At 55.4% G+C, this 24,180-nt stretch overlaps 5 protein-coding genes across 10 annotated transcripts; 2 read left to right on the top strand and 3 right to left on the bottom strand.

The window, feature by feature from the left end:
• The first annotated feature begins 34 nt into the window (after window positions 1–34).
• On the top strand, window positions 35–3,067 carry LOC107312564 (magnesium transporter NIPA2-like). Of its 2 annotated transcripts, none has more exons than XM_015860101.2 (5): window positions 35–204; window positions 378–434; window positions 1,226–1,316; window positions 1,470–1,630; window positions 2,089–3,067. In XM_015860101.2, exons 1-5 carry the CDS (start codon window positions 66–68, stop codon window positions 2,565–2,567), a joined length of 927 nt encoding a protein of 308 aa, XP_015715587.1. In that variant the 5' UTR covers window positions 35–65; the 3' UTR covers window positions 2,568–3,067. The 2 variants fall into 2 exon arrangements, with proteins under 2 accessions (XP_015715587.1, XP_015715586.1); XM_015860100.2 differs by having other exon boundaries at window positions 1,945–3,067.
• A 1,055-nt stretch (window positions 3,068–4,122) lies between these two features.
• On the bottom strand, window positions 4,123–5,380 carry TIMM8A (translocase of inner mitochondrial membrane 8A). The gene is made up of 2 exons (XM_015860105.2): window positions 5,207–5,380; window positions 4,123–4,934 (listed from the first exon to the last, which is right to left on the bottom strand). The coding sequence occupies exons 1-2, from the start codon at window positions 5,327–5,329 to the stop codon at window positions 4,773–4,775; spliced, it is 285 nt and encodes a 94-aa protein (XP_015715591.1). The 5' UTR covers window positions 5,330–5,380; the 3' UTR covers window positions 4,123–4,772.
• Window positions 5,381–5,450: 70 nt separating this feature from the next.
• BTK (Bruton tyrosine kinase) lies at window positions 5,451–16,561 on the bottom strand. 4 transcript variants are annotated; one of them, XM_032444087.1, is made up of 20 exons: window positions 16,028–16,561; window positions 15,104–15,185; window positions 13,753–13,996; window positions 13,548–13,646; window positions 13,293–13,358; window positions 12,697–12,778; window positions 11,177–11,305; window positions 11,000–11,067; window positions 10,371–10,552; window positions 10,173–10,235; window positions 9,975–10,029; window positions 9,223–9,305; window positions 8,986–9,113; window positions 8,252–8,326; window positions 7,707–7,878; window positions 7,219–7,435; window positions 6,556–6,620; window positions 5,967–6,085; window positions 5,724–5,881; window positions 5,451–5,648 (listed from the first exon to the last, which is right to left on the bottom strand). In XM_032444087.1, exons 3-20 carry the CDS (start codon window positions 13,891–13,893, stop codon window positions 5,577–5,579), a joined length of 1,974 nt encoding a protein of 657 aa, XP_032299978.1. In that variant the 5' UTR covers window positions 13,894–13,996; window positions 15,104–15,185; window positions 16,028–16,561; the 3' UTR covers window positions 5,451–5,576. The 4 variants fall into 4 exon arrangements, with proteins under 4 accessions (XP_032299978.1, XP_032299979.1, XP_032299980.1 ...); XM_032444088.1 differs by having other exon boundaries at window positions 13,753–13,952; XM_032444089.1 differs by having other exon boundaries at window positions 13,753–13,935.
• A 60-nt stretch (window positions 16,562–16,621) lies between these two features.
• Window positions 16,622–18,371, top strand: RPL36A (ribosomal protein L36a). 2 transcript variants are annotated; one of them, XM_015860103.2, is made up of 5 exons: window positions 16,623–16,743; window positions 17,042–17,147; window positions 17,271–17,338; window positions 17,901–18,023; window positions 18,296–18,371. In XM_015860103.2, exons 1-5 carry the CDS (start codon window positions 16,741–16,743, stop codon window positions 18,314–18,316), a joined length of 321 nt encoding a protein of 106 aa, XP_015715589.1. In that variant the 5' UTR covers window positions 16,623–16,740; the 3' UTR covers window positions 18,317–18,371. The 2 variants fall into 2 exon arrangements, with proteins under 2 accessions (XP_015715588.1, XP_015715589.1); XM_015860102.2 differs by having other exon boundaries at window positions 16,622–16,743; window positions 17,901–18,363.
• GLA (galactosidase alpha) lies at window positions 17,722–23,557 on the bottom strand. The gene is made up of 7 exons (XM_015860097.2): window positions 23,359–23,557; window positions 22,946–23,120; window positions 22,683–22,860; window positions 20,950–21,041; window positions 20,231–20,392; window positions 19,728–19,925; window positions 17,722–19,508 (listed from the first exon to the last, which is right to left on the bottom strand). The coding sequence occupies exons 1-7, from the start codon at window positions 23,517–23,519 to the stop codon at window positions 19,245–19,247; spliced, it is 1,230 nt and encodes a 409-aa protein (XP_015715583.1). The 5' UTR covers window positions 23,520–23,557; the 3' UTR covers window positions 17,722–19,244.
• Window positions 23,558–24,180: the final 623 nt, after the last annotated feature.

Below are 24,180 nucleotides of genomic sequence, written 5' to 3'. Positions count from 1 at the left end.
TGCCCGCAGCCCCGCTCCGCCCGTTCCGCAACGGGGGAAGGCGATCGCGGCGGACCGGGGCCGCCATGGGGCCGGCGGGAGGTCGGCCCGGCTTTTATGTGGGGCTGGGGCTGGCGTTGGCTTCCAGCGCCTTCATCGGGGGCAGCTTCATCCTGAAGAAGAAGGGGCTGCTCCGGCTGTGCGGCCGCGGGCGTCCCAGGGCAGGTACGGCCAGAGCCGACCCCGAGCGGGATCCGCCTCCCGCTGCGCCTTCATCGCCCCGTCCCTTCATGGCCCCGTCCCTTCATCGCCCCGTCCCTTCATCGCCCCGTCCCTTCATGGCCCCGTCCCCTCATCGCCCCGTCCCTTCATCGCCCCGTCCCTTCATTTCTCCGCAGGGCACGGAGGACACGCGTACCTTCGGGAGTGGCTGTGGTGGACAGGGCTGCTGTGCAGTGAGTACCCAGAGGTCGGAAGGGATGAGCAGCGCTGGGATTGCTCCCAGCTGAGCCGATGGGGGAAGGGGGGTCCTGTGCCTCTGCTGTGCCCTGCTGAGCTCCCGTATTGCATCCAAAAGGCAGGAGGGGTCAGGAGGAGCACACGAGGATGCTCAGGTTGGAGCAGCTGTGCTACAGGGGATGGGAATTGGCTGACCTTTAATGCCCCTTCCAACCCAGCCATCCTAGGATTGCTGGGCTGTTTGATTTTTATCTCCTGAATGTGTGGGGATGTGGATCTAATTGTAACTCTCGATTGTTTTGAAGCCCTGCTGAATAGGAACTGAGGAACTGGTCTGACTGGGTTGGGTCAGTGCTCCTGACCCTGCTCAGACCCTGCCGTCAGGTGCTGCTCATCCAGCACAGCAGGCAGCACTGATCCAGCAGCTCTGCTGCACCCTTGTCAAACGTGACACTTGATTTACCCTGCAAAAAGCCCTAAGAACCTTTCCAGCAGAGATTAACTTCGAAGCACGTAAAGAGCCAAAGCTCCTTTCAGCTTTGAGGGCATGTGAATATGTTTGTGTTGTTACTGCTTAGCTGGATGGCCACGTGTGGTTGAGGAGCATCACCAGCATCACCATGCATCACCAGGCCTCCTGTGTGTGAGAAGGAAAAGCTTCTGCTTGTTCTGGCTGGCACTGTCCTCTCCTGGTTGCACATGGGAATCTCTGTAATGCCTGCACATGGATCTGTATTACACTGAACTGCTCTTTACTCTGATGTTCACCTGACAGTTTCTCTTGCAGTGGGAATTGGAGAAGCAGCAAATTTTGCTGCCTATGCCTTTGCTCCTGCAACGCTGGTAACTCCGCTGGGTGCTCTGAGTGTCCTCGTTAGGTAAGCAGCCTCAGAACTGTCCTTACCTCACCTGCCACCACTAAGTGGTGAAAGCTGCACTACTTTCCCCTGTCCCTTCCCTCAGATATTCCATTCCTAACTGCTTGGCTTTCCTTGGTTTGTTTGTTTTTCTTGTTGTTTTCATTTTTCCAGCGCGGTTCTGTCTTCTACCTTCCTGAATGAGCAGCTGAATGTTCATGGCAAGATTGGCTGTGTCCTAAGCATTCTGGGCTCCACAGTGATGGTAATCCACGCTCCCCAGGAAGAAGAGGTTTCCAGCCTGGAGTCAATGGCAGAGAAGCTGAAAGATCCAGGTACCTACATAAAAGGCATCATGTCAACTTCAGGCTTGGAAATAACAGTACTGGGGAGGGAACAGCTTGACTAGACTGGAGGGGGTTCTCTATCCCACCACACCCTGCAGCATTTAGCTAGTGCTGGCTTCCCAGGCCTTCTGCTGCCCTCCTGCACAGTGCTCCAGCAGGGCTGTGCCCCCCTTCTTGGTCAGCGTGCCCCCAGCATGTGCTAATGCCATAGGCTCTGGGTATGCCACTGCCCTGCGTGCTGTTCTGTCACTGGGGCTACTGTTCTCCATTCTGATAGAGCCTTTAATTATTCTCTCTCCAAGGATTCATTGTATTTGCTGTGTGTGTGCTGGTGAGCTCCCTTCTGCTCATCTTTGTGGCTGGACCCCGTTATGGACGGAGCAACGTCCTGGTTTATGTTCTGGTGTGCTCCGCCATCGGCTCACTTTCTGTATCGTGTGTCAAAGGCTTGGGGATTGCCCTGAAGGAACTGTTTGCTGGGAAGCCAGTCCTGAAAGAACCGCTGGGTTGGGTGCTCCTGGTGTGCCTGGTGATCTGCATCAGCGTGCAGATCAACTACCTGAACAAAGCCCTGGACATCTTCAATACATCCGTGGTCACTCCCATTTACTACGTGCTGTTCACCACAGCAGTCATGATGTGCTCTGCCATCCTCTTCAAGGAGTGGCAACACATGGTGCTAGACAACATCATTGGCACCATCAGCGGCTTCCTCACCATCGTGTCTGGCATCTTCCTCCTTCATGCCTTCAGGGACATGCCCTTCAGCCCCAACCTCCTGCCCCTTTTCCTGCAGCAAGGCAGGGCAGACCTGCACACGGTGTGGAGGAGCACAGACAGACATCAGTCGTGTCAGCACCAGCCTCTTCTGCACTCGGAGGACAAAAGCTCTCAGAGCACAGAAGAGGAAGGTGAAGGTGTATGAGGAAGCTTCTGAAGCGCTGTCAGCTCCAACCAGCGAGCAGCTCCTCTGTGCAAGGTTGAACTTGCTGCATTGGATGCTGCTGGGTACTTCTGTGTGTGTGGAGGCCAGCGGTTGCCTTCTGCCTGCCTTGGGCATGTGATCAGTGTGACCTCCCACTGTGTGGAATCAGGCAGGGACTGCAGCCTCCTTCACTGTTACAGACATGAGTGCTGAGAACAGCCATGCTGTCAGTACCCAGTGCCTCAACTGTTCTTTCGTGAGGGATCGATCCGCCCTTGTCAGGATCTGCTTCGGTTGCACAGAGGCCTGCAGCACTAACACAGTGCTAACCCTTACTGAAGGCAAAGACTGATCATATGGGGAAGCCTCTGAGTATTTTTCTTAAGAATACTTATTTTGCTACTCTTAATCTTCTAACATGGTGCTGAGATAATGTGGATAGAAGACAAGTGCCTGGCCTTCCAAATGACATACCCAGCAAAAATCCTTTTGTAGACTGATTCTTCTGTTAGAATTTATTTACAGGTTCACATCCAAGAGCAGAATACAGCCAAGGCTGGAGACCTTCAGTGGTGCTGCCACGTGCTGCTCTGGCTCTTACAGTGGGGAGCACGCAGCATCTCTTTTGCAGGCTAATGCTGTATGCAGGTGCATCATCAAAGCCAGCAGTGTTCAGTTACCAAGCAGTTGCTGATGCATCTGTACCGAGAGCTGGGCCAGCACAGAGGGACATGGAGGATTACAGGGGTAGGAAGAAAGATGCAGGTGCTTGAGAGAAACACAGGACAGGTATGGGAGAATGGCTCACAATGGGGACAGGAAGCACCTAACAGTCTCTAGCTATTGAGGTAAGCTTTGGAAAGATGGGCAGATAGCTGTATCCTTGCAGGTTAGGATATGCATAGCTCTATTTAACTCATTCTGAACTCACTCCTAGGAAGGCTGCTGGCTACAAGACACCCATTAGATGCTCCACACACCCTGACTAGCCACTCACAGCAAACTGTCACGCACAGAACTACTTCAGGAGGTTCATATGAGCTCTAAGCCATATGTTAGTAACACAGGTCACTCCATGCTTCCCAGAGCCAGGCTGTCTGCAAACAATGCTGAAACGCTACACTGCGTTTCAGAGGGTGGATTAGTAGGTGCTGGTTGTTTTTCCAGTTAGGAGCTCTGTGTCATTTCCTAGGGGCAAAAGTCCAGAAGACACAGCCACAGGCTTCCCTCCAGTAATCCCCACAGATGACGGTAGTTATAAAGCAGCTGGCTGTATTTTTCCTGTACTTAGGCTCTCTGTAGAAACTATACAAGGAAGCAGGTTCTGATAACCCTTTGGGGAGGAAGGGGAAAGGCCACAAGCATGAGCTTTGATTCATGGGACCAAACACGTTGAGCAATAGTTCAGAATTCACAGCAGGTTGCCTACCCAGAAGACAATTACTCCCCCTCTCTTCTAGTTTTGCAAATAAATAGAACCATTGGGAAGGGGAAGGAATGACCAGAATGCCATATTTCCATTTTTCAGTGACCGTTTACCTGAACAAAGGAGAATTTCGTGTTAGAAATTTGACCCACTTAATATTTATTACATTGACGAGGAGAAAGCAATGAATGGAGCAAGTCAGTATTGAGAGAGCCGTGCTGCAATATGAGAGTTTGCCACTTGGCCACATGAATGACTTTAGGGAAGCCTTTGAAATGTCTTCCAGCAGTGATACTGCCTGGGATGCTCACCATGCCCAGCAGCTCTCCTCGTTAGGGGTGCCTGTGCTGGTGCAGTCCTGCTGCTCTCCTTCTGCACAGCCACGGGAACTGCACGGCTCGACGGCACCTACCGAGGAGGGTTGGTTTTGTGCAATGAAGGTGTGTGCAGCGCTGTTTTAAGGCAGCAGTGGCATGCTTAGCGCTGGGAGCACCCCTGTGGGGATCATCCCCACCACCACCACCGCTTCATGCATGACACCTGCAGCCCCTGTGTCCCGGAGTGAAGATGCTTCCAGGTGATCAGGGGTGGGCGCAGCACAACACCGTGCCGAAGAGCAGCTGGATCCATTGCGGGCTCTCATCTGGCTGGCTGCAGCTTTCACAAGACCGTCATTTAATTAAACCCTACGCCCCGGAGCTGACCTCAGCTTGTCGGGGCAGCAGAGGGACGGGCGCAGGGTGCAGCAGGGCCGTCCCACCGCCCGTTTTTGGGGCCGTTCAGTCGGACAGACTCTCCGAAAAGGCCGATTTGGACTTCTGCGTCTGCTCCAGCCGGTTCAGGATGAACTGACTGGTGTCGATGAAGCGCTCCACGCAGTTCACGAAGCACGTCTCGGCCCGGCTGTCCAGCTTCGGCCCGGGCTTGTCCATGCACTTCTCCTGTGGAGCAGCGGCTGCTTTGGGTCCGGGGGTGCAGCACCGCGCCCGCTGTGCCCCCTTCGAACTCCCGCCCTTCCACCTCAGCCTCATTGGGGCCTCCCCTCCCAGATCAGCCCCTCGAGCCCCAAAGCTCGAGGCAACAGCTTCCATTGTGCCCCCATATCCCCCCCGCACCGCCTCCTTAGGATAACCGGAGGACGAGGCCCACCCCACCGCCTCCCGAGTCTAACCGGAGCCGCTGCGGCCTCCCGCCCTCCCAGCTCTCGACGTACCCAGCAGAGCTCGGTCATCTGGTGCACCAGCTGCTGGAACCGCTGTTTCTGAGTCTCCACCTCGATGAAGCGCTGGAGCTGCGGGTCGTTTCCCCCCAGCCCCCCGCCGGACGGCGCGTCCATGCCGCCACGACCTTCACGTGCCGCGCCGCTCTGCGATCGCGCATGCGCACGGCCTCCCCTTTACTTCCGCCCGCCCCTTACTTCCGCCCGCGCTGCGCATGCTCAGTTTGGCAGGCCCGGCGCCGTTCGGAGCGGTTTATTGTGGGGTTGTGTGGGGCTGCACAGCGGGGCTGCCCGTATCCACGGCCCGGTAGTTCCAGCCACCGGCACCGGGAAGGGCCGCGGTTAGAGCTGCGGTTAGGGCCGCTCACGGCTCTTCGTCTGTGATGTCCACGATGCTGCCCAGCAGTGTGGAGAAGGTGGGACGCTCCTCGGCCTTCTGCGGGGCGACAGGACGGGCTGTGGGACCCGCACCCCGCCGTGCCCGCAGCATCAGCCGCCCCTTGTCACGTACCTCGTGCCAGCAGCTGTACATGATGGCGTAGACCCGCTCCGAGGCCTGCTGCGGCCTGTACAGGCGCAGGCCTTGGATGACGTGCTCTGTGGTCTCGCTGTTGTTAAACCTCTCGTAAGGCATCTTTCCCAAAGAGTAAACCTCCCACATCAGCACACCTGTGGTGGGGATAGCAGGAACACATAGCGGCTGTGCTCAATGGGGAGCTCACTGCCCCCTGAGCCATTAACCCTGTGCTCTTACCAAACGACCACACGTCGGATTTGCTGCTGAACTTGCTGTACAGAAGCACTTCAGGAGGAGACCACCGAACTGGGAACTTGGACCCCATGGAGCTTGTGTACTCGTCATCCAGAACGTATCTGCAGCACATCAACAGATCAGGGCACCTGTCCTCCAGTTCATTTCTCACACATCCACACAACCAGCAAAACCCAAAGGGAATTCACAGCTTTCAGAGTGACCAGAGTTTGCACTCTGAATAGGTTTCAAAAGGCAAAAATGTCCCTTTGCAGACAAGTTTATGTTAGTCAAGGCTGGGAATGAGTGAGTGTGACGTAGCAAGAGGCAAAACTGGCCTGTGGAAAGAAGGCTGCAGGCGGGAGCCTGGAGATGGGGGGTGAAGCAGCAAGAAGACAGGCCAACAGGGATGAAGGATGTAAGAAAGGGATGATGGAAGGATGAAGGATGTTGAGCAGACAGATGAAAGACAGGAAATGGCAGGGTGAAAGCAGCACTGGAGAATCATGGGGGAGACAGACAAAAGTGTGGAAGAAACTGATAAAAGCAATAGAAAATCAAGACAGGAAAGTGACACATGTATCTACCAAACCTGGAAAGGCCAAAATCTGAGACTTTCACAATGCCTTGGTCGTTCACCAAACAGTTGCGAGCAGCCTGTGGATGGAGAGATGGAGGCAGTCATTCCCACCTGCTCCTTCTCTTTTCTCCCTGTACCATCTACAACTTTGCCTCATCTCCATCCATCTAATGCTTTGCCCTGCTTTGTCTGGCAAGGCAGGACCCCAAGGCCTCCTGTTTATCGATGGAGGGACAATTTCCCTGGTGTGATTTTGCTGGACAAAGAAGCATGAGGAAGAGATCAGGTATGGCACACAGTAGATTGCACACTGGCAGTGCCAGCCAGAGGCCTGAAAAAACACATCCTCAGCTTTACATGGGGATTAAAGCTCAGTGTCTGAGCTAGTGGTGCTGCCTGTGTTGCCTGATGCAAAGCTCTGCCCTAGCCAAAAATGTATTACTGTCCCCTGGAAAGATGCCTAGTCCTTCCTTTTCTGCTAACCCACTGCTCAGCAGTGACTTCAGACATGCCATAGTGGGCACCCTGTCTATGCTCAGGTGGGCAGGGAAGCTTGCAGGCATACAGAGAGGCTGTAGATTGCCTCTCTTCACACCAATGGATTAGCTGGACCCTGCCTAGGACATGTTGTAGCTACAGCTGAGCTGGAGTAGTGTCCTTTGGCTACATCCCTACCAGGTCTCGGTGCAGAAACTGCTTGGATTCCAGGTACTCCATAGCTTCACAGACATCTTTGCACATTTCCAGCAGCTCAGCAGGCTGGAACCGCCGCTGAGTTTCCCTCAGGAAGTTCAGGAGACAGCCATTGGCCATGTACTCAGTAATGATGAAGATGGGACGCTGCTTTGTGCAGACCCCATAGAGCTGCACCAGCTTCTCATGAGATAGGTTCCTGTGTTGGGGGCAAGAAGGGCATTTCTGAGCATTGCAGGGGCAAGCTGCAAAAGCAGCATTGCTGAATAAGAAGAGGGAGAATTGGGCAGGGAAAAGTGCTCCTGGAAAGCTCACTGGCAAAACCAGCACAAAAAGTGCAGGCTCTTGAGGCGTAGATTCACTTTGCAATGCATGAAGCCACCTGATGCTGTCCCTCCAAACCATCTGGGAGTGCAGGTATTCTGACAAAGATATATGCTGCACTGACCCGGGGGCTGCTCACCACTTACATCATGACTTTGGCTTCATCGATAAACTCGTCCTCTGACATGGAGCCCTCCCTGATCATCTTGATGGCTACGTTGTATTGACCTCTCCATTTCCCGTACTTCACCACGCCAAACTGCCCTGTCCCCAGTTCCTTCAGGAAGGTCAGGTCCTTCGGGTCAATCTCCCACGACCCTAGGACAGAGAGAGTGAGTGTGATGAGGGTGCAGGTGCCCTTCCTGCAGGATGCTCCCAGTCTAGCTGCTCCAAGAAGGGCTCATAAGCATGTGCTGCCTGAAAGAAAGTGCAGAAAGACCATAAGCATGCCTAAAAAACCATCACAGAACATTCACGAAATCCAAGACCTATTTATCCAGGGGATAGACTTGCATGTCTCTTGGTCAGTGCTGTGCCAGAGGGCCAGGGAAAGGATTCTAGGGAAGACTGTGGGCCCTGCTGTGGGGAAACTACCAGGACCTCAGCCCCAAGGAGTTCCTGCAGATAGAACACCCAAGCATCCTTTAGGTCCTGCAGCCAGGGAAACTTCAGGAAGCCTGAGACAGCTTACCATAGCCCAGGCCAGCTGTGGAAGGGGCACTTTTCCGGTGTCGAGACACGGGATACTTCAGTCTGGATATGAGCCCTGAAACACAGAAAGGTACACTGCCACACAATATTTACCCATGATGTTTCAGCAGGGAACACAGGCCTCCTTCCTTCAGCCCAAGAAAAGGAGGACACTGTAAAGTAAAACCTGGTGGCCTCACTCTGTCCCTATACTTTCTTTGAGCCTGTCACAGCTTCTCCTTGCTTGGAATGCTCTTGTTCCAGCTTTTCTTGGGACGCATCCTGCTATCTCCATTCCCTTTTTGAGAGATACTTTATCATCTGCAAACTCACGCTGCTGGGTAGGTTAAGAGGGACAGGTTCATATTTTACTTTTGTCCAGAACAGAATTGATTGAAATTGCATCAGTAAAAGAGAACAATGTTGCTTTGCAGCCTAGCGAGGGCTGTCGATGACAAAGCATTATTGAAAGATGTGTGGTGGGTGTAGAGGGGTGCTTGATGGATGCTGTCCTGCAGGAATTCAGAGGGGGTGTGAAGCTCCTGGGGATGCAGCCCTGCAGAGCAGAGGTGTGTCTTCCAGGCTGTTTTGCTCTGCTGAACCTGCCATTGGGCTGTCCCAGGGCAGGGGGATGGTGACTGTACACCTTATGTGGAGCTCAGGTGCTACCAGCTTAAGAAGGGCATTAGGTTCAGGCTATGGCTGCAAGCTCTGCCTGCACCCATGAGCACTCACCGGCAGAGTTGTGCTGATGGTACATGATGAGCTCTGGGATGGTGCTGAACAGGTGCTTTTCTGCCAGGTAATACTGATTCTGAGGGGTGCAGCATACAACATAATGGCGGATCATCCCTTGGGGGTCTCTGGAGAGACAGTGCATGGGGTCAGCAGCTTGGGAAGGGCGGGCAGAGAGCAAGAGGTGTTTGGAGGAGCCCTCTGAGATAGTAACAAGCAATTCTTAGATCCACTTACACAGCGGACTTGGCATAAACAGAGACAGTGTATTTCCCTGTCTTGCTGGTAGAGTCTCGGACAATGAAGCCCCCTTCTTTACCCTAAAAAAAACAACAGGGGGGGAGGAGGAGGATAGGATGGGGTATTTGTGAAGTAGTGACCATAGCAGACAAGAGGTACAATCACAGCATGACTGGAGAGGGTGCAGTGAATGAAAGGAGTCCTGCTTGTGGCCCCTGCTTTGGGGCACCTACTGACTTACTTTCCAGGAGGAGGTCACAGTGGAAAGAGACAGGTCCTAGAGCTGTTGAGGTGATACAGGCTGCAGCGTTCATTTGTTTGGCCCCCAGGTAGTACAGGCTAATTATACTGCTGGGCTGCAATGCTGAGACCACAGGGCTCTCAGTGACCTAAGTAATTTCTGGCCTGGATCTAGCCAGTTCTATTCTCCTTGTTAGCTACAGAGGAAGGGGCAGTCTTGCATTGCTCCTACACCTACTGGCCCTCAATATCCACCGCATTTAGAAACATGTCATTTCACTGGAGACTGGTTTACCCTTATGGAGGACTGGGACATGTTCACAGCTGGAAAGGGAGGGAGGAACACATCAAAGGAGCTGTGGGTACTGGCCTGCTGTCTGATAGCTTAGAGATCTGCTCAGCTTTCCCTTCCCAGTACAAGCCAGGGTTGGCCCATGCTACATGTGAGGTGACGGCAGCAGGCATAGGTCATGTGCGTAGAAGACCCAGACCTGGGAGTCAACACTTACCTCCTGCTTCAGCAGTTGCTCTGCTTGGCTCCGAGTGATATTCTTTGAGTACCACCTGGAACAGGGAGGGATACAACTATCAGGGCGACCCCCAGGCCAGCCCTGTTCACATCCTGGCTTGATCCTGACCCAGAACAGGATGTAAAAGGTCTCCAACTGAGCACAACTTGCCAGATCGCCACACTTTCTCCTACTCACTCATAAATCTCCAGGGAATTGCTGGTTTCGGTGACATAGTTGCTAGGGATGTATCCTTCCCTTCTGCAAGAGAAAACAGAGTCTGAGACCAGTTGGGATTCCCCAGTGTGAGGTGGGGGTCCCTGGGGCTGCCCTGGGAGCAGTGCTGGGATAGAACACAGCTGCAGGGTGAATGCCATGGATAGTGGGAGCTCTCACCCATTTTTGTCACGGGCTTTCCACCAGGGCAGGTGGCTTTCCTCCAGGATGAGGTACTCCTCACCCTTCTGCAGCTGCAGGTCCTGCACATTCATTGGCACGTAGTTGTACAGGGCCACCACCTTTTTCATTTCGCCTGCTGCACTGGGGGCTGGCTCAGGGGGCAGGGGCTTCATCACCATCTTCCTCACGGCAAGGGAGAGCAAGGAACACGGTGAGGCTGGCAGGCATGCTGTTTCCTGGGCAAAGTCCCTCCCCAAGCCTGGCCAGGTTAGCACAGCATTCCATCTCAGCTCCCACATTGAATTCCACCAAGAGACTGACCCATCCCAGAGTTTTTTTACAGCCATATTTCCTTCTTGGAGTCCTGTCTTCACCAAAGCTAAGATTTTTCCCCTGAACCTTTGGTCTTTATCCTGTATCAGGGTTACTCTCTTTCTCAGCTCCCCCTGGGGACCCTCAAGGTGAGATCATTAAATGTTCCTTCAGCTTTTTGGGCTCCATCCCCTGGTTCAAGCCCCCTTGGGCTCTAATTTGACATCCCCCTCCAAAGCCAAGTTCTGGTCTGTAAAATTCTGCAGACTTCTCTTTAAACACTTTGGAGCAAACCCATGTTCACTGGTCCTTACCGTGTCCTCCTCAGGAGTGGGGGGAAGAGGCTTCTTTGTTTTGCGATGTGACCGCCCAGCTTTTAAACCTCCACAACACAAAAACAAAGGTGAGCACAGATCCCTACCTGTGGTGGGCAGGTGGGAAGTGATCACCAGGGCTGGCAATGGGCAAGGGGAGGGTGCCCAGTGTCTTACTGCCATTCCTGCTCTCCAGGATCTTGCAGCCCATGGCGTTCTTGGCTGTCTGGGAGCAGCACAGGTACTGGCCATCGATCCAGAAGCAGGGATGGTACTTCTGCACCAAGTCGCTGTTGTATCGGATAACTGCAGCCAAGGAGGGGAGATGCGTGTGACTCCAAATGCAGATGATCAGCCCTAGTAAATTATTTCACTCCCTGCTTTCCCACTGACACACAATTACATGGCCCTGCTGCTTGGGTTTCCACCAGCTAGCTGCTCTTGCCTCTGTGCCATCAAGCTGCTAGCCAGGGGAGGGCCAGCCCTTCCCTCTCAGATTTGATCAAAGCTATTCAGCAGCTCTGCAAAAGGACATGAGCACATCTGGAGGGCCAGGTCCTGCTGCAGCCAGTCCTCCTGCATGTCCAGCATCCCCCAGGCTGTCTGTTGAGGTCCACAACTCACAGGGCTTTTGAGCCTTTGGTGCTGGACCTGGTTTTCCTGTGGGCAGAGCAAGATGCACCTACCATCCCCTGCCTGCTCAGCAGCCTTCCTTGCTGGGGACTGCTCCCAGACTTCTTGCTGCTCATCCCCACGCTGTGGGACACCTGGATGTGCCTAAATGCCACCTCAGCATGATGGCCCACACTATCTCCACTGCCTGCAGAGAGCCCTGTCTCTCCAGGAAGCAGGATGTGGGCATCCCGGCAGCAAACAGCCAGTATTTCTCTCTCTCTTTCCCTGCAGATCCTGCAATGGCTTCCACTGCCACCACACCATCCTCCTGGAGTGGGGAAGTGGGGCTGGCAGCTAGGCAGAACAGCAGGGCTCTTGTGAGATAACTGACTTCCCTGTTATCAGCCCGCTCTGCTTCCTCCTTGCTCAGGCAAACTTCCCTGTGTCAATGTGAGCAGCTAATCTAACCCCACCAGCATAAAGCAACAGAAAGATACACACACACACACACACAGGCAGCTCCATCAGATTTTGGCTGACCACAAACAGCTCAGCCCCTCTGTTAAGTGCTGCAGCAAGGAGCTCACAGCTCGAGGAGAGAGCAGCTCCTCAGCAAAGCATCAGCTCAGCAACACCACATGGAGCTTGGAATGAGCTCAGAGATGCTGCTGGGCTCCTAATACACTTTTTGTCCACATTTCCTTCCTAATGCAATGGGGGCTCTACCCTCCCCTTGGTGGAGCTCTGTGGCCACATCTGCCATTTCCTCCTGCTCTCAGCGACTTCTGAAGATGATTGAACTGCTCTGGAGCAGGTTTGTGGGATGGCAAAATACCTCAGACAATGCTGTAGGAATAAGTAGGAGGTGAGTGCCCCCTCTCCCCAGGCTCACGCTAGCACAGGGATGGTACAAATGATGCAAGCAGGGGAATAGCCTTATGACTTTGCTCGTCATGGGAGCACTTTCTGATAGAGCTCTCTCCTCCGCAGATATGGGATATCGTAACCACGAGGCAGCAAGCCCCCGGAAACCCAGCGCTCTGAGTCACACCGCATGTGCAGCCAGGTGCCCCAAAACTCACCGCTCTTCAGCTGATGGATCCAGCGTTTGCGCAGCTCCTCTGTCGGGGAGAAGACATAGAGGGGCCCCTCGTCATACACCACCTGTAGTACACCAACGTGCTCAGCACCAGGCCATGGCTCATGGGGGGAAATAGGAGAGCAGAGGCTTGCAGCCACCCGGAGCAAAAGCCGTGCCGTTGTGTGCTGGCCCCGTGGTGCTCATGGAACCATGACAGAGACGTTATAAATAAGCCCCTTCCCCTGAGACTTTCCACTTCCTTCTCTAACTTTCATTGTGCTGGGTGCCAGTGAGCACGAGCAACTGGGCTGGGGGCTGAGTGAGCAAAGAGCATCCATCCCTCCAGGACTGGCCAGGGGACCAAAAATGGCAGGACAAAGCTCAGGGCCAGCATCCATCTCCTTTTCCAGAGAGCCGCCCGATTCCTCACTGCCCATGAAGGCTCATCAGCCTGCCCCACACAGCAGCAGGGTGTCCCCAAAATGATGCTGTGCTTATCCTCATGTCCCCCTGCTCTTCTCACCCCTGCTGCAATGCCAGCTCCTACCCTGCAGCCAGCTGAAGCAGAAAGGTGAAGTGAGCACGATGAGAACTAACCTGAAAGGGGTAGGGGAACCGCTCAATGATGGAGATCTGCTCCATGTTGTAATCCTCCCCTTTCCTCTGGAAGAGAGAGGGAAAGATGGACACTGACATCCTGCAGCTCAGCTGCTCCCACAGCCCTTGCCTTTCTCCTGCCCCGTGCTCTGTGTTGGGCTGGACATCAGTATAGTTTGGACTGTGTGCACAGAGCTCCATACCAGACAGCACTGCCCCAAAGAGAGTACAGGGGACAGCAGCAGGGACGCTCACCGGGACCTGCCGCTCAGGAGGAGGATTGTTTTCGGGCACCACCGTCTCCACACAGGTGATCTTCTCAATGTCCACCGAGCCCTTCTTGCTGCCTCGACGCTGCAAGAGACAAGACTGGTTTGAATGATCCCCAAAGCGGGGACCCGGGGACATCCTCATCCCCATGCTTTGTGCTGGTGTGGGGCCAGCAGCCCCACAGACTCACCCCACGCTCAAAGTCATACTCGTAGTAGGACAGCTTGCTCTCTGTCAGCAGGAACAGGCGCTTCTTGAAGTTGAGGGGAGATGTTTTCTTCTTCTGCTGCGAGCGCTTCAAGAAGATGCTCTCCAGGATGATGCTGGCCATGTTGGCTACCCCAACTGCTTCCTCGCCGTGCTCCCCGGGTTGCTGTGTGCAGGGTGACACTGACACAGCTCTTGCTCAGCCCAACACCTGCCTGCAGCCGGACCTCGCACACATACAGGGTATTTATGGAGTGACTTCTCCCTGGTTACTTCCCCCTTGAAATGCCATGGTGAGGACCAAGCTGCCACCCTACAGGCTCCAGCTCCAGCTGGGTGCTAGTGGCTAGATGGGAGGGAGCTGGGGAGGCCGTGAGAAACACCGCCTCAGGGAGGAGCATGGAGGCCAAGCTGTGACACCCAGCACCCTCCCTCCTCCTCTCGGCACTGCTGTGTTTGTGTGGGCTGTTTCCTCCCACTGAGCTGCCTGGGCTCTGCCTTGCAAATGGGACAGCTGTGGGGGCAGGTCCACAAAAAAGCCCCAAATGCTTGCAGTGCTGTGCTGACAACAGCCAACAGCAGCTCTAGAACCATCCTTCCCCACTCTGCAGGCAGACAGTGCTGAACTCCTTTCCCCATATGAGCCAGGCTCAAAGTGTTTCCTTTAGCCAGCACTCAGGTGCTTAAATCCTCCTGCGGCCCCCACCAGCACAGCTTCTGACCCTCTGCAGGAACGGGTCTGGTTGTCTGTAGCACCCTGTGGCTGAAGGTGTGAGGTGCTCCCACGGAGGGCTGTAACCAGCTCCTGGTCTCACTGCTGAGCCACATGGAGCCACTACTGATCCACACCTCCCATTACCTTCTCTGTGCTTCCTATCCCTTCACCTCAGGTTTGTTCTCTTTTCCCTGGAATAGTGGGGTCAAGCTCCCCGCTGCACATCTGTGTAGCCCATCTGCTCACCACAGGGACCACAGGGGGACCAAAGGTATTCTACGTGGTTCTGCCCGCTGTGCCTCTCCCATGGCATGCCCAGCAGGGGGGCAGAAGCAGGGTATCCCTCCCATCTTCTCCAATGTCCAGACCCCCACCACAGACCTTGTAGCAGCAAAGCCGCCCTATGTGCCTACAAACAACGGGGCTCCCCCTGTCCTCCCACTGTGGGCCCCATTGCTTAGGGTTCTTTGGGTGGTTTAAAAATAAGAACAGCTTAAAAATAATGGGTTATGTGAAGAACCAGCAGTCTCTGTCTGATCCAGGGATGAGGGCTGAGAGAACTGGGGACATGGCAGGTGGCTGCAGTGGCCACTGACCCACAGGATGCAGGGACCCTTACCTTGTGTAGCAGCAACTACATCACCCCCAGCAGCAGTGGGCAGAATGGACAGGTCACTATCCCAGAGGATGCAGTGAGGACACTAGGGAGAAAAGGACGGTGAGTGTCACAGAGGGATGCTCTGATCCAGCACAGTGCTGTCTCTCCCTGTCCCCAGCACAGCCTCCCCATCTCTGCACTAGCACATTTCTCCCCAGCTGCCCCTTTCTGCCAGTTGTGCAACAGGGGTGAGGAAGGGGTCGATGTGTGCAGGGCCACCAGACCCCATCCCCGTGCTGGTGGCTGCCTGGCCATACTCCCCTCCCCAGGCAGCCATCACTGCCTCATTGTGGCAGCAGAGGTGGCGAGTGGGTGAGCGGAGACATCCCCCCCAGATAATGTGACTTCCTGCCGCTGTCACACCTCGGACACGAGTGCAAGGAGGGAGGGGAGCTGCCACAGGCAACCCTGCACAATCAGTGCAGGACTGGAGCAGGGATTCAGTGTGCAAAGGCACTGCCAGCACCCCACCCCCTGCTCCACTGCACTCCAGCACTCACACATCACCCCCACTCCTTGCTCCGTGCTGCCCCAGTGCCACCAGCACCCAGCCAGCACCCCGACAGGCAGTTCCAGCACACTGTAGCACCCACAGACCACCCCATCCCCCTATTCTGGCACAGCCCCATGGCCACCCAGGGCCCTGCGCCCCACATCCTCGTGGCAGCAGGATGGATGCCGCCAGCTCAGTGTGCATCCAAGCCTCACGGCCCAGATGGGGCTGCTCGGTATGGCACACCACAGCCAGCACCTGAGATACCTCCCCCATCCCCAGCACCGCAAACAGCGGAGATGTGAGGCCACGAGCCCTCGTGCTGCCCACGTCACATCTCTTCCTGCCACACGCCCCTGGGGCGCAGCCCACCCTGTGTGCCCCGCACTCACCGGGCCCTCCCGGCCGCCCCAACGGCTGCGCCCGCTGCTCCACGCCTGCCCCGAGCGGCCCAGGGCAGCTGTAGGGACACGGCGCGGGGCCCGCAATGGGGTCTGCCGTGCAGGGAGGAAGAACGGGGCCGGCCAACCCCACCCTTTCAGTTCCCCTTTTCTGAGTTTCTGACTCAAAGCAGCAGCTGCGTTTCCTCCTGGAGATGGCCGGGGCCACCTTCACAGTGCCGCCAACAGGACCGGCTGTGGGGACATGGAGCCGGGGGCACAGTGCAGGAGCAGGGGGTGGGAGAAGGGCTGGGGTGTGAGCTCCAGGCCTGGTGCTGGGCAGTGCGGCTGGGAAATGGGCTGCACACTGTGCATGAAGGGCACGAGGGCTTCCCCTGCACCCCGTGTCCCTGCGTAGCCCTGCACAGCCCCATGTCGCTGTGCACCCATGTCCCTATTACACCCACCATGTCCCTATTACACCACCAGGGCCCCTGGCCCCACACCTACGTGCCCCGACCTCCTTCCCTCCATCCTCCATCCTCCTTCCCTCCATCCTCCATCCTCCATCCTCCATCCTCCTCCCTCCTCCCTCCCCCTCCCCTCCATTCCCCGTCCTCCCCTCCACAAGGGGGCGCTGCGCTCCCCGCTCCTCCTCTCTATGATCCCCTCACGTCTTTTTCCGCTTCCGGCTCGCTCCTTCTCTTCCGGTCACCAGCGGCAAGATGGTGAGCGTTGTTGGTGTGCTGTTGCGGGTTTGCCTTTATCCGCCTCCATCCGTCTCCGCGGCGGCTCGTTCCGCCGCTCCGAGGCGCTGGGCGATGCGGGGAGCTGCTCGGACAGCGGGCGGGCCGGGCCTGGGAAGCGGCGGAGGCCGTAAGCGCGGGGCGGCGGCGCGGGGCCTGTGCTGTGGTGGGGAGAGGGGCGGGAAGGCCGGGCCGCGCTCCGCAGCACCGGGGCGGGATGGCGGCTGTGCGGCCTGTGGCTGCGCTGACTGCGCTGACTGAGGTCTGTCTGCTCCTCCAGGTGAACGTCCCGAAAACCCGCCGGACCTACTGCAAGAAGTGTGGCAAGCACCAGCCGCACAAAGTCACCCAGTACAAGAAGGGCAAGGACTCCCTCTATGCCCAGGGTAAGGGTGGGGGTGCGGTGGGCAGGGGGCAGAGCCCGGGGGGGTGGTTGATGCCGAGGCGCTGCCAGCTGTGCTTGTAGCGTATCAGAGCTGCTGTCTAAACGTTCCTGTTTCTTCGTGCAGGGAAGAGGCGCTACACGAGGAAGCAGAGCGGCTATGGAGGCCAGACGAAGCCTATCTTCCGTAAGAAGGTGAGCGCTGCTCCCATAACTCCTGCTTGGAACATCTGCTCTCCACACATCATCCTGGAGGGGACACTTCTGTCTCTGTGCTGTGTTCAGTCCGCACTGTGGCAGCTCCATGCAGGTAGAACTGTCCAGAGAGTGCAAGAACACAAGTTCCCATCCCAGGCTGCTCCTCGTTCCCTATTAGGTCACTGCTTTCTTACAGTGCAGTGATGCAGCATGGGGGCTGAAATCTGCCCTGTTACAGCAGGGAAGCAAAACCTGACAGGCATTTGCTGGAGCAGCTTTCCTGCTCTGTTATTGATCTCTGCAGGAGACCAGCTCTGCCCCAGTCAGTCCTTTCACCGGAGTTCTTTAAAACATGAGTAGGCAAAGGAGCAGATTCACTCTTTACCAGTCTTTAAGATACTTTTCTGTGTTTAATGGAGCAAGTCAGCTGTGTTTAATTTCTTCCTATGTTCTGAGAACAAGCTGATGAATGTTGTAAGGGTGGAGATAAGAGGCTTTTCCTGAGAGCAGCATTTTATTCATTTTTGGACACTGCTCATTGCTCTTCCCCCCTCCTCAGGCCAAGACCACAAAGAAGATTGTGCTGAGGCTGGAGTGTGTGGAGCCCAACTGCAGGTCCAAGAGGATGCTGGCCATTAAGAGATGCAAGCACTTTGAACTGGGAGGAGACAAGAAGAGAAAGGTATGTGTGTGTGTACCAAGACTGGCTGGTGATGGAAGCATCATCTGCATGTGGCCTTGGGGGGAAGGGGGAAATACTGCCAGCATCACAGGCTGAGCCCTCCCTAAGTGCTGAGTGAGGCTCTGTATCAAGGGGAGGATTATCAGCAGCATGCAACAGCCTGCCTGGAGTGGCAGCAGAAGGGACAGACAGACAGCAGGCTATGTGCTACCATTGGGAGAGGGCAAGATTCAGGGGTGAATAAACTCACACTCATCTCTTCCTTCTTATAGGGCCAGGTGATACAGTTCTAAGCTGCATCCTACTCATTTTTGGACCATATTAAAGTGTTTGGAAGTGATCTGTTAACTTGCTTTTGTGTGTTCTGTGCTGCTGGTGGGGTGAGACGTGCAAGTACATTAACCCAACAGATGTTCCTTGCTCTAAGAGGTGTATAATAGAGCATCGAATCCACTGTACTGAGTGTTGCTTCTGGTTGGTAATTGTGGTTAAGCGTCTCTGTCCTGTACCAGGAGGACCTTTAAGCTAAAGGCTGCTGCCACTGGAGAAAGAAAGCAGTTATTTGTGGAAGGGAGCTCACTAAGGAAGCCAATCCCCATTGGCCCCATAAAGGGTGGAATGGGGGGACTGTTGTCTAAAGGGACAACCACTGATGAAAGGAAGACTTGTGAGCGAGGAAAAACTCTCCAAGCTCAGCTTGAAGGCATCATGCTTGATTACTTTAAGCAGGCGGCTGCTAAGAACTCACTTGCTAAGAAGTGCTGTGATTTAGGCCAGTCCCCGAGTTCAGAAGGTGACCACTCAGGACAGTGTTAAGTTTCTTCAGCAGGAACAGCTTTTCGTAGTTGTGGACTAAGTGGCCACAAGTGTGCACTCCTGACTGCTAAAGCACAGCAGAGCAGCTGGGCTGTGCTGCCCTTTTGTGCCTGAAATGCTGAAGAAGAGCTGCAGAGCACTGCATTGCACATCTTACATATCTTTGGTAGTAGCAGCAGTGAGTTGTTGCCCTGCTGGGGGCCTTGTAAACCTTTGGGAAAGGAGAGTTGGGCGAGATGTCAGAGAAAGGGTAAAGAGGAGAGAAGCAGCACCCCTTTTTCTGCTATCTCATGGTAATGGAGTCATGGGCATTTGTTACACTAGGCAGAAGGCTCAGCGTCCATGGAGAAGCTCTTGAGCAGTGAATGCAGAGCTTGAGGGTTACCAAAAGAAAAACCTCTCCTCCTATAGTGGTGCTACTTTGAGCAGTACGGTGCCTGTTGGGTTCACCTCTACACTCAGGGAGGAGACCCAGCTGTGAACCCCCCAGTCCCTGCTGGTCGGCAGGAGCTGCTGGATGCAGCACGCTGGGTTGCAGGCCAGCCCATTGCCAAGGAAGGTGAGGGAGAAGGTGAAGTTCTGAGGTCCCCCAATTTCCTGCTGGTTTAGCACTGCCACAGCATAGGCTCTGTCAGACAGGGGCCGTTCCCACAGCTCAAAGTTCTTGTCCTGTCAAGGAGAAAATAAGCCACAAGCTTGTGTTAGGGGAGGCAGAACCAGCTGTCTTCATGCCTGTGTGCTCAAGCAGGCTTCAGGAACAAATGTGTTCACTGGGCTCCTGTTCCCAAGCCCTGGGTGCTCCCCTGTCACAGATCCCCAGTGCCTGCTTTCTGAGGAAGCTTGCAGCCCGTGTTGCAGGGCACAACCCCCAGCCAGGTCCTGCTGTACCTTAGTGATGCGATAGCCCTGCTTGCCCAGCGGGTCCTGGTTGATGGCAATCGCCTCCTTGTTCTGGAGCAGCCACTTGGCCTCTGGTTTCATGTGCCGCAGGTCGTTGGACATGAAGAGCGGCGCTGCCATAATGGCCCACATGGCCATCTGAGTCACTGCCTGCTCCCAGCTCAGCCCAAAGTTCCCAATCACCAACTGCGACAGGAAAAGAAAAACGCCTCATAATGCTGCTTGCCAAGGAGAAACTGGGCCAGCAAGCTGAGTGCTGGGAAGTGACAGGATGCTGAGGGTGGTGCCCTCTAAGGGGACTGGTTAAATAGGCTGAGCTCTAGGAACAAGAGTAGCTGGCTGCAGAAGACTCATCCAGTGCTTAATCCTAGGACTCCATCAGATCGTTTCCCCCCAGTGTTTCTCCTCCCAGTCCATCCCAACCCATCCCTCTCAGGCTGCAGCTAAGGAAAGAATTGTTTTGCTGCTGCAAATGGTGTTGCTCTACTTGCCATGTCAGGGTCATTCCAGCCCCCTGGCCCAGCTATCTTCACAATGCTGTCCTGGTGAAGTGCTGTCCACTCCACGATACTCTTGATGCTGTTCCAAGAATCATAGACATCATAAAAGTTCCTCCAGTGATTGCAATACTGTTTGATCTCTGTGTAATTGGGCTGCCAAAACAATAAGCGCGATTAGCCAGAGAGCCTGGCTTTACAAGATCAAGACTGAACACGGGGCTAGACTGCATCAGGGATATTTTGGTTGAGAACTGTTAGAATACCATCCACTGTCAGCTATCAGAATGATACAGGCTGCCTAAGATGCCTCATACCCAACAATCCCGGTCTGCCACACTCCAGACAGCACCATCCCAATTGTTTCTCTTGGGAGAGCAGCTGCAGCCACCAAGCTCTGTTAGAAAATCTACAAGTGCTATTTTACCAAAGGTGGGAGGGGACCAATGGAATTAAACTTCATCATCCAATTACTGCTGCAGTCATTACAATTTCAGTAATTACTGCTGCTTCTTGGGCTTACACACCCTTTGGTGATTAACGCATCTTATCTCTCTGGGAGGGAATAACCACATCCTGTCCTGGTGCCATGGGGAGTCTTGTTCTCTATCAGACCAGAGAGCAGCAAATTCCTTGGGAGGCTGCTATGCTGTCCTAATGCTTTTCTGTTCTTCCCACTTTGTGTGCTTTGAGCCCTGAGAAACACTCCCTACCTGCTGCATGGGCCTCAGGTAGAAAGGCCATTCACAGGAGTACACGATGGGTCTGCCAGTCTTGTTCAGCGCCAGAGACATATTCCTGTAACCTAAAAGAAGAGAGGTTACGCATCTCCTTGCTAAAAGAATGCAACTAAACCAATGCCACAGGGTCAGGTTTCAGCTTGACTCTTAAAAATCAAAGCTGAACATACTTTCATGGCTCAAATAATAAAGGGAGAGGAGCTCGTAGTGGCAGCCAGCCTCTTGCCTCCAAGGTGACATGAGCTGCTTCATGGCTGTACTATTTGACCCAAGCAGTGGTGCTGCCCTCAGCCTGCTGACCTCTGTACATCATCCATTACCCTGGTTTCAGCTGGGATAGAGACATAGATGCAGCCCTGGGAGCTGGCTGCAGTTGTGCTGCATGGTGTATTTCCCCTCATAGAATCTTTTGAATTGGAAGGAACCCTTGATAAGAGGTCACTGAGACAACTCCCTGCACTGAGCAGAGACACCCACAGCTCCATCAGGTGTTCAGAGCCCCACCCAGCCTGACCTCAAATGTCTCCAAGGACAGAGCACCCACCACCTCTCCAGGCAACCTAAATACAAGTTGGAAATGCAAGCTGGTATCTTACCAAGCTGCTGGGTACAGCACCAGCAGTTAACATCGTGGGTACATGTCCTTACGATGCATTTGTGCCATATGGACGACTGAGCAGGAATAAAAAAGCACTAGCTTCGTCCTGTCCTTGTCCTCAGACAGCCCTGTTAAGTCCCTTTCAATCAGCAGAGAGGGAATGAAGCGTTTGCTCTCTGTCCTGGAACTGCTTCAGTACCACTGGATTGCACCTGGGTCATCCATCTGATGCAGCCAGCTTCCAGCTCAGCTGTTGCCTGCGGTGCTGCACACGCTGGACCAACTGGCGTGGAGCTGACTGTCACTTGGGCAGGTTCTCTCTGCCAGACAGCCAGGACAGCGTGCAGGATTCCTGCCACCAAACGCTGTGCCAGCAGGGAGAGCTCAGCCAACAGAAAACCAGCTTCAGAACCACATTGTTCTTGCAAACCTGGGGCACTGTGGTGTGCAGTGCTTGGAGGGGGTCTGCAGCCAGGAGTTCTGACACAGCACCAAGCTCCCGACTGCTGACCTACCAGCCTGCGTGTAACAGCTTTGGAACCAGCATCCATAAGGGCACATTTAAAAGCGAAAATCCCAGTAGGTTTGTTGTGCCAGTATTCCCTTCGATTTGTTTTCTGCTAAAAGCCCTGATATCTGCCCTCTCCACTGCAGATGAGAGCTGTTCCAGCTCACAGCTGATCCATTATGGCACAGCTTCACTATAGGGATTGGACATCAAGCGTGCAAAATGCTTAGTGCTCTGCAATGAAAGCACTCCAGAAGTGCAAAGCCTTTATGGTGCTAAGAGCTGACAGGGCAGTCTGCAGGCAGCCCCCAGAGAACACAGACAGGATTCTGTGCTCAGCACGATGCAGTCTCTGGTGGGAGGAAGCTGCTTTCTCAAGCCACGCCTGAAAGCTCCGGGAGTCAGAACAGCCAAAAACCACTTGGGCCAGCAATATGTGATGCAGCGGGGAGAGAACAGCCTTGCACTTGGGAACGCTGCGTGTAAGCAAATCCCTTAAACGCGTACAGTCAGGGAAAAGCATCTCCCTGGAGCCCACCCCTTGGCTGGGGATTGCTGACACCCGCAGAACAGCCCGTCGTGCCCCAGCTGCTCACACACCTTCTGCCAGCAGCCCCGGCGAGCCGGCATTGCAGCCATCAAACTTCAGCAAGTCCACACCCCAGGAGGCGAAGGTCTGTGCGTCCAACTCGTAGTGCCCGTAGCTACCGGGGAACCCGGCGCACGTCCTGCTCCCCACATCGCTGTAGATCCCCAGCTTCAGCCCTTTGGAGTGGACCTGAGCTCAGGGGCAGAAGGACAGGCTTTGAGTCACGCTGCTCCCGCAGAGCCCCCCATTACCCCCCATCACCCCCCGCACTCACGTAGTCGGCCAGTGCGCGGATACCGCTGGGGAAGCGCCGTGGGTCCGCCCGCAGCCGGCCCCGCTCGTCTCGCGTGGGCGCCATCCAGCAGTCGTCGATGCAGACAAACTCGTAGCCCGCTTCCTTCCAGCCGTCCGCGGACATCACGTCGGCCATCTCGGTGAACAGCCGCTCGCTGGGGGCGGGGAGCAACGTGTGTGTGTGTGTGTGTGTGTGTGTGCGTATGTATATGTGTATATGTGTGTGTATGTGTATATGTGTGTGTATGTGTATGTGTATGTGTATGTGTATGTGTATGTGTATGTGTATGTGTATGGGGGATGACACCGCAGCTCGAGCCGCAGCCCCGCTCCCAGCACCGGGACCCCGGCTCCCCCACCCCCATCCCGTCCCGTCCCGTCCCGTCCCGGTACCTGACGCATCGCTCCGGCTCAGCAGCGCAGTCGGTGCCGCAGAGGAAGCGCTCCCAGTGCAGCCAGCCCATGGGCGGCGTCCGCGCCACGCCGTTATCCAACGCCACAGCCGCCGCCACCACCACAGCGGCCATCAAGGCCCGGCGCACCGCCGCCGCCATGACACCAGCCGGCTGCGGAGTCACGTGAGACTGACGGGCGGTCACATGGCGGAGGGGTCATGTGATGGGGCGGTCACGTGGCCCCGCGCGGGTCGTGCCCTCCTGGGGCCGCGGCCTGTTCCGCCGCCATCGGGGGGCGCTGGGCAGCGCCGTGTGGGCCCCGTCACGGCCCCGTGTAGGCCCAGCCCAGCCGTGCCCAGCGGTGAGCGCCTCAGCAGCATCTTCCCGCAGAGCAGCTCCTCGCTAGGTGTCCCCCCATCCCCGCTGCGGTGCCCGGCGAACAAAAGCCCTTCAGATAAAGCAGCGGTCAGATAATGGCGCATTGTTTGGGTGCCGGGTCCTCCCCCTGCTCTGTGGGCTGCGGGGCAGTGCTGCGCTAAGTGGGTCAGAACACAGCGCGCAGCTTCGTGCCTTGTTTTCCTTACGCCAAACCGCAGCCTGGAGCTGGGCTGCGTTCCGTGCTCCCTGTGCTGGGGGGGCAGTACGGATCCAACCCTCCCCTGCTTGTCCCTTCTGGTTGGGGACCATCCTCGCAGCTCTGCCAGGCAGGTGCTGTGGTTCACCGGCCCCATCGCTGAGGGATGAGGATCAATGAGAGCACGGAGCCTTTACCCCCAGCAGCCATGGGTGTGCAGCAGCAGGAGGCAAGTTACATGTGTGT

This window comes from Coturnix japonica, chromosome 4, assembly GCF_001577835.2.
Source record: "Coturnix japonica isolate 7356 chromosome 4, Coturnix japonica 2.1, whole genome shotgun sequence".
Taxonomy (NCBI): Eukaryota; Metazoa; Chordata; class Aves; order Galliformes; family Phasianidae; genus Coturnix; species Coturnix japonica.
This window is presented reverse-complemented; position numbering and strand designations above follow the sequence as displayed.

Bases quoted from the DNA above. Each gene is read 5' to 3' on its own strand.
- LOC107312564 (XM_015860100.2), top strand. From the start codon at position 66: ATGGGGCCGGCGGGAGGTCGGCCCGGCTTTTATGTGGGGCTGGGGCTG. The intron at 205-377 runs GTACGGCCAGAG...ATTTCTCCGCAG, and splicing joins CCGCGGGCGTCCCAGGGCAG to GGCACGGAGGACACGCGTAC. The intron at 435-1,225 runs GTGAGTACCCAG...TTTCTCTTGCAG, and splicing joins GTGGACAGGGCTGCTGTGCA to TGGGAATTGGAGAAGCAGCA.
- TIMM8A (XM_015860105.2), bottom strand. From the start codon at position 5,329: ATGGACGCGCCGTCCGGCGGGGGGCTGGGGGGAAACGACCCGCAGCTC. The intron at 4,935-5,206 runs GTACGTCGAGAG...GCTGCTCCACAG, and splicing joins AGATGACCGAGCTCTGCTGG to GAGAAGTGCATGGACAAGCC.
- BTK (XM_032444087.1), bottom strand. From the start codon at position 13,893: ATGGCCAGCATCATCCTGGAGAGCATCTTCTTGAAGCGCTCGCAGCAG. The intron at 10,030-10,172 runs GTGAGTAGGAGA...TCCCTGTTCCAG, and splicing joins AATTCCCTGGAGATTTATGA to GTGGTACTCAAAGAATATCA. The intron at 5,882-5,966 runs GTAAGAGCACAG...TCCCCACCACAG, and splicing joins ATCCGACGTGTGGTCGTTTG to GTGTGCTGATGTGGGAGGTT.
- RPL36A (XM_015860102.2), top strand. The intron at 17,148-17,270 runs GTAAGGGTGGGG...TTCTTCGTGCAG, and splicing joins GGACTCCCTCTATGCCCAGG to GGAAGAGGCGCTACACGAGG. The intron at 17,339-17,900 runs GTGAGCGCTGCT...CCCCCTCCTCAG, and splicing joins AGCCTATCTTCCGTAAGAAG to GCCAAGACCACAAAGAAGAT.
- GLA (XM_015860097.2), bottom strand. From the start codon at position 23,519: ATGGCGGCGGCGGTGCGCCGGGCCTTGATGGCCGCTGTGGTGGTGGCG. The intron at 22,861-22,945 runs GTGAGTGCGGGG...CCCTGAGCTCAG, and splicing joins TCCGCGCACTGGCCGACTAC to GTCCACTCCAAAGGGCTGAA. The intron at 20,393-20,949 runs GTAGGGAGTGTT...TTGTTTTGGCAG, and splicing joins ACCTGAGGCCCATGCAGCAG to CCCAATTACACAGAGATCAA.